Source organism: Xiphophorus maculatus, chromosome 20 (genome assembly GCF_002775205.1).
Source record: "Xiphophorus maculatus strain JP 163 A chromosome 20, X_maculatus-5.0-male, whole genome shotgun sequence".
In the NCBI taxonomy this organism is placed as follows: Eukaryota; Metazoa; Chordata; class Actinopteri; order Cyprinodontiformes; family Poeciliidae; genus Xiphophorus; species Xiphophorus maculatus.
Window position 1 is genome coordinate 20,657,172 of NC_036462.1, and position 13,137 is coordinate 20,670,308.

General features: G+C 38.1%; 1 protein-coding gene across 1 annotated transcript; it reads left to right on the top strand.

The window, feature by feature from the left end:
- Positions 1-1,243: 1,243 nt before the first annotated feature.
- Positions 1,244-13,108, top strand: LOC102231764 (ATP-dependent 6-phosphofructokinase, muscle type-like). The gene is made up of 22 exons (XM_005799910.3): positions 1,244-1,467; positions 4,176-4,249; positions 4,876-4,953; positions 5,194-5,383; positions 6,348-6,513; positions 6,602-6,646; positions 7,827-7,935; positions 8,013-8,108; positions 8,185-8,277; positions 8,367-8,492; positions 9,172-9,236; positions 9,323-9,386; positions 9,512-9,658; positions 9,799-9,869; positions 9,995-10,082; positions 10,781-10,933; positions 11,016-11,180; positions 11,294-11,355; positions 11,455-11,566; positions 11,657-11,756; positions 11,860-11,965; positions 12,571-13,108. The coding sequence occupies exons 1-22, from the start codon at positions 1,383-1,385 to the stop codon at positions 12,710-12,712; spliced, it is 2,337 nt and encodes a 778-aa protein (XP_005799967.2). The 5' UTR covers positions 1,244-1,382; the 3' UTR covers positions 12,713-13,108.
- The last annotated feature ends 29 nt before the right edge of the window (positions 13,109-13,137 follow it).

Genomic DNA, 13,137 nt, shown 5'->3' on the forward strand with positions numbered 1-13,137 from the left:
CTGGGCAACCATAAAGGTATCTGCAGCTGCAGATTTTAAGACAAGTTTTTAAGTTCTTACTAGTCTGGAGCTCATTACAGCGTCTTGCTCTATCAGTACCACTTACACATTATCTGTATCTGGGATCTCTGAATTTTAATTGTCCATTTGCAATCAAGCTCTTAAACAAATGCGTGTTTAAAAATGTGTCTTCTGATTAGTAAAATTTCTGGAAGAAGGTATAAAATTTCATTCATATTCAAGCCTAGTCTGGAAGAAAAAGCTGTAGATTTATGAAGTCTGAAGACTAAAATCTGTTTTTCAAGAAAAACATGGGAGAAATAAGCCAACTTCCTTTATACCTACACATTAAACAGCCGTACATTTCTCTTGGTATCTAATTCTTTATAAAATATGGGAATAAATAATCTTAAAACTCCTGGAAATACTCATAGATTGCTATTTTAGCTTTCAGTAGAAAAAGTTCCTGTCGGCATTAAAGGGAATAAAAGGAAAACTAAATTGGCATAAGTTATTTTGCAAAGTATTGATAAAATAAAATGAATTTTAATGGCAAAAAAATATTCAACATGGCCGTTAAAAAAATTACAATAAACTTATAAATAAAAAGAAGTACAGGAAGGAAATATAACATTACATATGAAAATGAAATATAAATTGATTAACAATTTGGGACATTTGACTGGTACTGCTGATCAAACCAAAAATAACTCTTACTAACCTCCTGCTGATAGATAATACTCACTGACGTCTTATAGCCATATGTCCTTACAGCACACCATGTAAAGAATATAGAAAACCTGTTTTCAAAGTAGTGGGTACAAAATGTCCACAAGACAGGTGTGACCTAACACACTGTGAGTACGAAGAGTCGTATTTTTCATGCTCGAAAACATTGAGTGCAAATTCAAAGTACTACAAGGTTTAAAGCCAAAATGACCAGTACTGATTAAAGACAATACAAGTGCATACTCTACCATTGAAAAAATGTGGCTGGTTTTACGTTTTAATTTCTGAAAGGTAAATATATATATTTTTTTAATAACAAGCATCTCAAAATGATAAAATCAGTTTTAGTTTAATATTAAAGGGTGAGGGTGTTAAATATTTCTGACTAGTTGTGTGTACTGTACTGTATGTGTGTGTTTGTGTCTAAATCCGTCACAACTATGTGTGCCTACATGGCTGCCAATAGAGTAGCTAAGCTGGGCACTTTTGCAACTGCGCTCACTTTTCATACCAGGCAGACTGGGTTACTGCAGAGGCACCTTGAGCTCTTCAGAGTCCAGCAGGGCAGCAGAGATTTTTACACTCAGGGCCTCTTTCTGTCAGCCAGCTTCAGTCCCAGGACCAGGACCAGGACCAGGACCAGAACCAGAACAATGGCGCAACCCGTTAAAACCGACCCCACTAAGATGGGTGAGGGTCGGGCGATTGCAGTGTTGACTTCTGGAGGCGATGCTCAGGGTAAGTGCAGGCTTTCCAGAATGTACAATTGTGCAAAGCAAGGACTTGGAGGATCTGCTTAAGTTAATATTAAAAAAATACTATTTTTTTCAACTCTTTAATATCAATGACATTGCTACTTGTGGTCAGGCTAGCTGTTCTCTGCTCACACAGGACTATTTTTAATCTGCCATTCACTTCCTAGACTATTTTTGATGCTTCATTAGTAAACAGAAATTATTTTAAACACACTACCATGTTCAAACATTTAATTCTCCCCGTCAAATCCTGTATTTTTTAAATATGGATTATGCTCTGTAATTTCTCCTAGCTGTCATAAAACTCAGTAAGGTAAAAGGGAGACATGATTTGCCAGAAGGAAAGAGAATAGCAGACGATATTCTGACCTTTAACTTGATGAGGAATATGTCCAAAGTGACCTTTAAAAGGTTTGCCAGTGACCCCACACAGCTGAAGTGTCAGCATGTGAGAGCCTGAGATTTCTCTCTTCGGTTTACCATGTGAACTTTCTCAAACATTGGACACAATCTCAAATGCAAAACCAAAACTACACATTGATTTCACCACAACTTTTGTCTTTTAATATGCATGTAAAATAATCCTCATTTCTTTCAAGGAATGCAACAATTACAACTGCTAATTTTAGAAACATGACCTTTTCTTCCTATGTGTACATTAATGAGGCATGTGAAGAAAGCAGTACTGCTCTTTCTTCCTATACCTCTTTCCTTTTACACTGTAAGAGGATATGCTTTTGGCACCCTTTAGGTTAATCTATCCGCAGCTTGTCCTTTAAGTAACCCCTCAATCAAACGACCGCAGTGAGGTTCACACTGTCTTGTTGTGGTATTAACTGCCATGTCGCACTTGTGGCTTTCATCTGATGTTTCGAATTCACACGTTTTTCATAGGAGCCAAAAATAGCATTTCTGAAATTATTTAACACTCGAATGACTCAACATTCAGACTCAGAAAACTCACAACTTAACATGCAAGCTGAAAGAAAACTGTAAACGTGAGGATCTAAAGGTGAAATTAAAGTTTGCACTTAATGACAGGGTTTTTTTATCAAGTTACGTGGGGATGATACACACTAATGGATATTCTATTTAACAATGATAGTAAGAGGAATCCAATTACAGTGCAATAGTGTTCAAACCTCTTAAACTTTCAAAGGAAAATGTGTTTTGCCTGGGCTTCACCAACACACGGTTGTGGAACAGTTTAAAAGTTTGATAATAAAAAGGTTTTGAACATCTTTCTGTTCTGCTCAGACCATTGTTTGAAAATGAAAATAGCATGGGTGGGAAAGAAAATCATGAGAAGCAGCCAAGAGGACCACAGTAAGGCTGCGTTCACATTGCAACCTGAAGTAACCTAATTCCGATTTTTTTTTTTTGTCAAATCAATTTTTTTTTAAATTTTTTTTTTTGGCGTGGCCGTTTATGCGATTTGTATGTGATCTCCAGCGTGAACCTCGAATGAGCTGAAAGTGTCCCGCATGCGCAGTAGAGGGCGCAAAACGTCATACATGGAGCGAGCTCAGTGTTTTCCCAACAGCCATAAAGAAGAAGTAGCGCTCAGTGTTTGCGGAAGTAAAAATGGATGCTAACGGTGGAGCATAGCTTACGATTTTGAAGTTGTTGTCCAAGCAGAGCCAGTACAGTAACAACTTAATCCTCATTATTGTTCGCCATGGTTGTAGTTTTTCTTCCCACAGGACGCAGAATAGTGACATTTATCGAGTATCAATGACGTTCAGGTCGATGAATGCGACCAGGTACCAGGAATACAACCTGACCAGGCGTCAGATCGCATTTTAGCAATCGAAAAAAAACCCGACCTGTGTTGTTCAGACTGTGATGAAAATATTAAATACAGGTCACAATAAGGCAAAAAAGAAAAGAAAAGAAATTCGGAATTGGGTCACTTCTGGCTGGAGTGTAAACCCCAACTCTGGAGGAGCTGCTGATCTGGAGATCTATAGCTCAGGTGTGAGAATCTGTTGACAGGACATCTAGTTATGCATTCCACAGATCTTTTTATGAAACAGTGGAAAAAGATAAATCCATTGTTGAAAAGTTATAAGAATCCCCTTTTGCAGTTTTCTATAAGCCATGTGTGAAACTGACAGATGTTAAAGAAGGTCTAATGAGATCAATATTTATCTTTTTAGCCTATTTCCAAAACATGACATGTGGGGAAGAACTAACAAAGCACATCATCCTGAACGCTTCTTCTCCTTGGTCAAGAATAGTAGTAGCAGCAGCATTCTGGGAATACTTTCTGTAATGCAATAGTCAGAGTTTAATAAAGAAAATATGTTAGAAGTTGCAAAAAACTTGAGACTGGGGCAGAAGTTCTGCTTCAATAACAACAACCATCCAGCTAGAGTTACAATTGAGTAGTTTAGGTGTTGAAATGGCCCAGTCAAAGTTCAGACCCAAATCCAACCAAGAATTATGAAACAGAGTTGAAAATTGATGTTCACAGGTGCTCTCCATCTAATCGGACTGAACTTGAGCTGTTTTGCAAAAAAGAATGGGCAAACTGGTAGAGATACCCTATATGAGCTGAATCCTTTTACAAAACACTGTGCATATTGAATTCACCCAAAATAATTCAATGTCCCCAAATTTATTAAAAAAAAAAAAAAAAGTCCAGTTACGAGGATGGTGCAAATCAAGATCCGCACTCTGTTCATGCAGGAATGAATGCGGCTGTGAGAGCCACCGTTCGAGTGGGGCTGTACACTGGAGCCAAGGTGTACTTTGTCCATGAGGTTGGTACCACTTTTATCCATTACCACAGTAAATTATATAACCTGAACGAATTAAAATAGATAAATAATCAATTATTATAAGTGTTCTACTTTTATGAAAACGGAGAAAAACAATCACGTTTTTTAATGTATTATTATTCAACAGCATTACTTCAATTGTTCAATCTTTCTTACTGTCAGGATCTGTGTTTTTCTATGTTTATTTTGAGTTTCTGTGTCCTTGAGTCTCTTCGTTGTTCTGTCCTCCCCTTGATTGTTCCCAGGTGTGTCTCGTCTCCCTGATTACCCCCAGTGTATTTAGTGTCACCTGTGTGTCTGTTCTTGGTCGGGTCCTCGTCAATGTTACGTCAATGTCCAGTCTAGTCGTCCTCAGTGTTTCCGTGTGCCTGCTACTCGTTGTTTGGACTGTGCTTCATCATTAAAACATCATTTTTCATCTTACCTGGGTCCGCTGCGTCTTCCTCACCACCTCAACACACCGCACTTCATGACACTTACAGGAATGTTAGTAGGACTAAAGCAGCGGCGAAAATAAAAGAATGTGACAAACATGAAGTTGCTTCACTGCAAGTATTATCTTTAAAGGGGTAATTTTCTGTTGTATGGTGACATCTTGTTGTTACCAGGGTTACCAGGGCCTGGTTGACGGGGGAGACAATATCCGCCCAGCTACCTGGGAAAGTGTGTCAATGATGCTGCAGCTGGTGAGTTCAAACACACGCAGGCAATGATAATATGTGCACTATATATAGTCTCTCACATGTACTAGCAGTCCAGCCTTTACTCTCTATGGTGCAGCGTTGAAGGTCAAATAGTCAGTTAAATGCCAAGGTTCATTAGAAAGCAACACGTCTGCGACACATGTGTGAAGGTTTCAAATTCTGCCACCCAAGCTGTGTCCTTCACGTTCGAGACTGAAATCCTTTCTCCTCATCGGACATCAGGGTGGGACTGTGATCGGTAGCGCCCGCTGTCAGGACTTCCGCACCAAGGAGGGGCGCACCAAGGCAGCCTGTAACTTAGTCAAGCTGGGCATCACCAACTTGTGTGTTATCGGAGGTGACGGCAGTCTCACAGGTGCCAACCAGTTCAGGACGGAGTGGAAAGACCTGCTAGCTGACCTGGTTAAAGCAGGTGAGATCCACCTTCAAAGAGCTGCACACTGTAAAACATTTGAAGGTGGTTTAAGTTTAAAATGAAAGTCCGCCTGCTGCCTTGAAAATGCAATTTAAGTGAGAAAGAAAAATCTTTTGGTTTTAATTCAGAACTTAAAGTTTGAAAAGTTGATTTAACAACAAGAAACAAGTGTCTAAAAATTGTTTATTAGGTTCATTAATCTTGACTTGTGAGTTTTAACTTAGTGCTGCAATTTAAACCAAATAACTATTTCACAATATGCAAGAAAATACTGTCCTCACCCAGTTAAAGAGCCCACATTTTTCTGTTACGTGTTACTATATCAAGTTAAAATAACTACTTATTTTACTTTAGAATAATTTTAATTCTTGTTTCAAATTGCATGAACAAAATTTCTGATCTGATAATGAATTTTATTAACCATCAAAATGAATTTTGTTCAGAAACATTTAGCATGAACAGGACATTATCCTCAAGCTTTACAAACTGAAAATTGTACTAAATGTAAATTTAGTACTAAATTGTACTAAATGACCTTTTGCCTGAAAAACACTCAAGAATCAGACCAATGTAACACACTTCCATCTCACTCAAGGTGCAAAACAAGGTTATAAAAACAAGCCGCTAAGCATTCTGGAACTCCTCTCTTTTTCTTCTTCCAGTTTTTAAATTGTTAACCTAAAATCTCAAGTTTGTTCAACTCTTGGAGGTTTGACAAAATTAATAACAAGTTAAAACAACTTACTAAGTTTGTCTTTCACAAATTCACACGTTTAAGTTCAAAATCTAAAACTTGCTAAATTTATTTGACTAAAAGAGTAGGAGACAGTAGACACAACTAAATGTGGCTCAAATGTTTTACAGTGCACAATATGAATGCAAGATTTCTAATAAATGATCAGTATAAATATGCTATATAAGCATTTTTTAAAAAAAAAAAGATGTTTGAATCCGGTTTCAGGAAAAATCACAGCAAATGAAGCAAATAACTCCTCCCATCTCAACATTGTCGGCATGGTGGGCTCCATCGACAATGACTTCTGTGGAACTGATATGACCATTGGCACTGACAGCGCCCTGCATCGCATTATTGAAATAGTAGATGCCATCACAACCACGGCACAGAGGTAAGCATGTAGGTTTTAAAATGTTCAAAGACAGAAGCAGCAGGTGAAACGTTTGCAGGCTTTTGACAATAAGTGCTTCTGTGTGCAGTCACCAGAGGACCTTCATCTTGGAGGTAATGGGTAGGCACTGTGGGTGAGTACAGATTTTATGTGTGTTTTGGAAGAATTGGAATAAAGTTTCATATAACAACCACATATCTAACTTTTATGGAAGAGGATTAGGAGCAGTAAAATAAAAAAATAAAACAAATTCTGACTTTAATCTCAGAAGAGAAAAGTGGCCCTAAATCCTTCTCTGTAAACATTTTACATGGTAGACCAACACAAGGTTGTGCATACGTTTGAAGTGGAAGCTGTTCTTTGAAGACCTCAGTTGTCAGAGAGCATGTGTGAACAAGCAGCATCATGGAGACCAAGGAACAGAGCAGACAGACCAGAGAGAAAGACATGGAGACATTTAGGTTGCCTTGAATGCTTTACAGAGCACTGTTCCACCCATCTTTGCAAAATGGAAAAAATATGGCAAACTAAGTCTATGGCAAACAAGGTTTGGTTTTTCAAGAAGCCGTAATCACAGAAGCAGCAGGAGACCTGCAGTAACTCTGGAAGAGCTGCAGAGATTCATAATTGCGAGAATCTGTTGACAGGATAAGTAGTATTGGTGCAATCCACAAATCTGAGCTTTATAGATGTGCGAAAATAAGGAAACCCTTGCTGAGAGAAAGCCATGAGAAATCCCATTTGTATTTATCCAGAATCAGTGAGAGCAACAGCAAACCCGGTGCTCAGATGAGAGCAAAATTAGATATTTTTAAACTGCATGAAAACATATTACGTGAAAGAAAAAAACACTTCTAATCACCTTGATCGTACTGGGAACAACAAAGCTGATCTGAGCTGATGGGACGATGGATGGAGGTAAAAACAAGCCAAACCTGGAAGAAAACCTGTGCAAGACTGTCAAAGATCGAAGAGGAGTTTCACCTTCCAGCAGGACAATAATAATAAAATGCAGTCGGTGCAACAATGGAATGGATTAGATCAAAGCACATTTCTGTACTAAAATCATCTAATTAAAGCATTTTTAAACTAATAATTAGTAAACTCCCTGTTGACGTACGGGCCCATAAATTCTTTAGAATAGGAAGCACCAGAACATGCCTTTCAACTGAAGCAGATGTGTAGATCAGGAAACACCTAGAGAGAAATAGCTATTCTTCAAAGTTTCCCACATGTACAGTCAGAGTAAAGCTTTAAATGGCTGTTTCTGTGTATTGTAATTCCATGTTGCAATAACATTTTATTGTGTACAGCTACCTTGCCTTGGTGACTGCTCTGGCATGTGGTGCCGACTGGGTCTTCATTCCAGAGATGCCTCCAGATGAAGGATGGGAGGAACATCTGTGTAGAAGACTTACAGATGTAAATTTCCTGCTCTTCAGTGTCACATTTATGTTTAATTTGGCTTCTGCCCTAAATCTTTACCTGCCCTATTGTAGCAAAGATGTCGTGGTTCCCGTTTGAATATCATCATTGTTGCAGAGGGAGCAATAGATCGCAAAGGAAAACCAATCACCTGTGACCTAGTCAAACAGGTCAGTGCACCAGAATACTAGGAAATAAGCACAAACTATGCCAGGAAGTTTTCTCATAAACAATATCTTTTTCAAGCTGGTGTCAAAGCAGCTGGGTTTCGACACCCGAACCACCATCCTGGGCCATGTGCAAAGAGGAGGAACCCCCTCCGCTTTTGACAGGATCCTGGTAATGCCTCAATAAACCTGTTTATCTTAGTCATTTTTATAAGATTTATTGATTATGTTAGAGCCTCTCTTGTTTTTATTATAACCCAGGCAAGCAGGATGGGTGTGGAGGCTGTCATGGCTCTGCTGGAAGCCACACCAGATACTCCTGCCTGTGTGGTCAGCCTGTCTGGAAACATGGCTGTCAGGCTGCCTCTTATGGAATGTGTGCAAGTGGTAAGTCAGCATGACGACACATTCACGAACATTAAGTCTGTCAAGTGTTCATTAGGTAAAAACTGTGATTCTGCAGTGACTTGAAAAGACAGTAAATTCAGTTGTTTGTAATTTTGTCACTCTATGTATTTTATTGGAATGTATGTTTATGTTAGTCAGTGTTAAAACAGTGGTGGCACCATTATTCTCAGTTGATGTTTTTTTAGAAGGAACAGAAAAGCTGGGAAGGTGGAAAAGAAAATGCTAAAACTTGCAAAACCCTTGAGACTGGGATGGAGGTTCATCTTCCAGTAGATCACTGATCTAAATAAAGTCAGAGCTACAGGGGAATGGTTTAAATCCAAGTATATGCATGTGTTGAAATGGTCCAGTCAAAGTATAGGCCCAAATTTATCTGACAATGTCTGATAAATGTCTAAAATTAAATTTTATTGTAATTCCAACAATAGGTGATTCTTCAGGGAACTAAGTACAAACGCACACCACAGTTTTCAGATTGTATAATTATCCTTTCATTTCATGTTTAGGCACTACTTTGCATTGGTTTATCACATAAAATTCCAATAAAATACATTAAAGTTTGATAAACAAAATATAAAAAAGTTCAAATGTTTTTGCAAAGGTTTTGATTGACTTCAAATTTTTTGATTAAAACTTATGTATTTGCTTTTCATACCAGACTAAAGATGTCACCACAGCCATGGCTGAAGGACGGTATGACGATGCGGTGATGCTCAGAGGAAAGTAAGGCCTGCACCTATATTCATTTTAATTTCTACCCAGTGTGTTTGTTTTCAAATGAATGTTCACTTTTGCTTTTCTAATAACAGGAGCTTTGAGAACAACTGGAACACGTATAAAATGCTTGCCCATGTGAATCCTCCAGAGACAAAGGTTAGAAACTACTCCTTTACAACCATGTTTAGATTTAGTGGAAATTTTCCAAAATTCTTCTGATGAGGGTTATTTTTTTATATATATATGTATATATATATATATATATACACATATAATTTCAGAGCAATATCAACATTGCCATACTGAACATCGGCGCTCCATGTGCAGGAATGAATGCTGCAGTACGTGCAGCTGTCAGGATTGGGCTGCTTCAGGGCCACCAGATGCTGGCGGTGCATGAAGGCTTTGATGGCTTGGCACATGGGCTGGTAATGTATTAGATCAGGCTGTAAATGACACATGTTGAGCACTGTCCCTATGAATAAAAATTGACTATTGGGACATAATCTTGTTTTATCATCAAGAACTGAACTTATAATGGGACAAAATGTTCTGACTGCATGTACAGATTGAGCCAATTGGTTGGTCTGGAGTGGCAGGATGGACTGGAAAGGGTGGTTCCATGCTTGGCACCAAGAGGTGAGCCAGTTCAAGAAGATCTGGGCTTCAACAGATTCTTTAATATTTCATTGAATACTGGTTGCCTTAATGAAAATCTAAATCTGTACTGACATGATGTGATGTTCATTATTTTTGTTATGAAGGACACTGCCTAAGCAGCATCTGGAGGAGATCAGTCTGAATATCACAAAGTTCAACATCCATGGTATTGTCATTATCGGAGGCTTTGAGGTGAGACACTTTTGACTCTGCTTCAGTTTTAAAATACTACAAAGTCCATTTGACTTCAGCAACAAAATCAGTCAAAAGTTTAAAAGGTTAATACATTAAGCATGGACAAGTTTGAAATTGTTGCTGATTTTCTCTTACCGCTACAGGGTCAAAATTCTGCACACAGTTTAATATAAATTTGTGTCTCTCCAAGTAACCACTGGTTTAATGTCCCTTAGGAAACTGCATGTTTCTTGTAGTCATAAAGTAATGGCTTAATTCTGGCTGGTATTTATCAGCTTATTCAAATAGCTTTGTTTCTTGATATAGCCCAGCCTTTTTAAGGATAGTGTACAGTGAGCTCCACCATTTGTGATGAGAAAAGATGTCAAATATCAGCTGAAATTGGTGGTAACAAAATGCGTGTTGTTGCTCTATAAGTTGCGGTGGGATATTTAACCAAACATCAGTGAGGATGTATATGTCATATTTGAACCTATTTGTATAAGTTTACCATATTTGGGCTGCAAGAATTCACGTTTTAAACTCACTGGAGATGTACAGCCATTCTGTAATGAGAAAAGAAAGTTTTAAATGCGTCAGTAAAAGCCCCCAATAAAAATTTAATTCTTGCCATTGAGGACTGTTTGTAAACTTGGATCCTGCAAATGCTTGAAAAAAAAGCATGTCCTTTTGAGTTATGGCTTTCCTCCTCACAGGCATTCCTGGGAGGTCTAGAGATGGTGGAAGCTAGAGAGAAGTACGAGGAACTGTGCATTCCCCTCGTCGTTGTTCCTGCTACCGTCTCCAATAATGTCCCTGGATCTGACTTCAGCATAGGCGCAGACACAGCCCTCAACACCATTACTATGGTAAACATCTGACTGTGTAGAAACATGAAGTAATCCATAAACAATCAGGTCTTTTTCACTCATTGTTGCTCACGTTCTGCAGACATGTGACCGGATCAAGCAGTCTGCTGCCGGCACCAAGAGGAGAGTGTTCATTATTGAGACCATGGGGGGATACTGTGGCTACCTGGCAACCATGGCTGGGTTGGCATCTGGAGCAGATGCGGCCTACATTTATGAGGAACCGTTCAACATTCATGACCTCGAGGTCTGTCTGTATGTCTTCTCATGACCGAAAGATAAAAAGAAACAAAATCATAGCATTCATCAGTGAGAGATGGGCAGATATTTCTGTCAGTCTGATCGATGATTTGTTTGTAGCTGAACGTTGATCATCTAGTGGAAAAGATGAAGACAACCGTGAAGAGAGGGCTAATTCTGAGGTTTGTGGGAAATAAAACCACTAATTTTTTCATCCTGCTCACATTCACTGCTATTAGTTGGTGTTTATGTCTTGTCTGAAACTTCTACTTTTGCTTCAGAAATGAGAAGTGCAACGCAAACTACACGACTGATTTCATCTTCAACCTGTATTCAGAGGAGGGGAAGGGTGTGTTTGACTGCAGAAAAAATGTTCTTGGTCATATGCAGCAGGTTTGTTACTCTGTGATTCTCTGTTTGTTGGTCCACTTCTCATAGTTGGCACAGCCACCGTGAAAGATACCATTTTTTTTTTCTTCTTAGGGTGGAACCCCCAGTCCTTTCGATAGGAACTTTGGCACAAAGATGGGAGTCAAGTCTGTTCTTTGGTTGACTGACAAGCTGAAGGAATGCTACAGACATGGTGAGTGTTTGAAAACATAAAACATCTGGTGTTCTTGTTTATAATTTTAATAAAGTATGCTGTTTTTAACTCTATAATGACTGTTTATAAATTAAACCTGCAGGTCGCATCTTTGCCAACTCTAAGGACTCAGCCTGTGTGCTGGGAATGAGGAAAAGAGCATTGGTGTTCCAGCCTTTGGCAGAGCTAAGAACTGAGACTGACATTGAGTAAGAACTTAGAAATGTTACTTACAGTACCCTGTATTAAAACCCCTTGGACTTATCAAATTTTTGATTTTACAAGCATAAATTACAACATATTTTACTCCAATCTTCCCTAACAGACAATCAGAAAGTAGGGTGTCACTGTAAAGTGGAAGAAATGTATGCCTTCTCAAATCTTTTTACAAAGTAAAGCTTGAAAACTGTGACATGAACATTTGTTCAACAATTCTACTTCACTTACCTTGTTAAAGAACCTTTTGGTTCAGTTACAACGGCAATCGTTTTGAATTATGAAAACTGAACTTTCTTCACTTTGTTCATTGCAAATTTGCTCAATTGTAGTCAAAATCAACGAAGAGTTTCAAAGTCTTTGTACAGATTCTCAGTTGTATGTTGGTTTTGATTTTGACAGGACCATGTAACCTTTCCCTAACATATCTCAGTTATTCGTGTTGGTCCTTCATTTAAATCCCCCCAAAATAAATCCAAGATTGTGGTTATAACAGGACAAAATGTAAATAAGTTTTGAAGGACATTTATTTGACCTTTTTAAAATGTTTTCTTTTTTGCCTTTAGACTTTTTCACTGATAAGCATTGTCCTTTGCAGACACCGTATTCCAAAGATCCAGTGGTGGCTGAGGCTGAGGCCCATCTTGAAGATCCTGGCCAAGTACAAGATCAACTTGGACACCTCAGAGAGGACTGCAATGGAACATGTCATCAAGAAGAGAGGCTTAGTTCCTCAGTAGCTTTTCCATGTCACTGCTCAAGAGACATCAGTTCATTGTCTTCTTTTTAAAGCACTTTGTAAACTCTGACTTGAGGATTGTGCAATAATAAAGACATTATCATAAAAATATTGTTTAACAACTACTTCTTACAAATCATACTGTCAGTGTTTAAATAAATCGAGTGAAATGTATTTGCTAAATTGTACAAACAGCAGAATTTTAGGAAGTTTAAATTCTGATTGATTTCTTGTTTCATCAAACATTGTGTGTAACTATATTAGATCGTATATTAGATAGTTTTTACTTCTATGTAGGTTAGAAATTATAAATGCCTCAATTACAGTGTTCCTAAAATTATTTTCAGAAGTGTGTCTCCCCTTTAAGTTTTTTTGTTAAATATTAAAATTCTAAATTAACCAAGTTGACTCTGTAGTTTCCTCTTT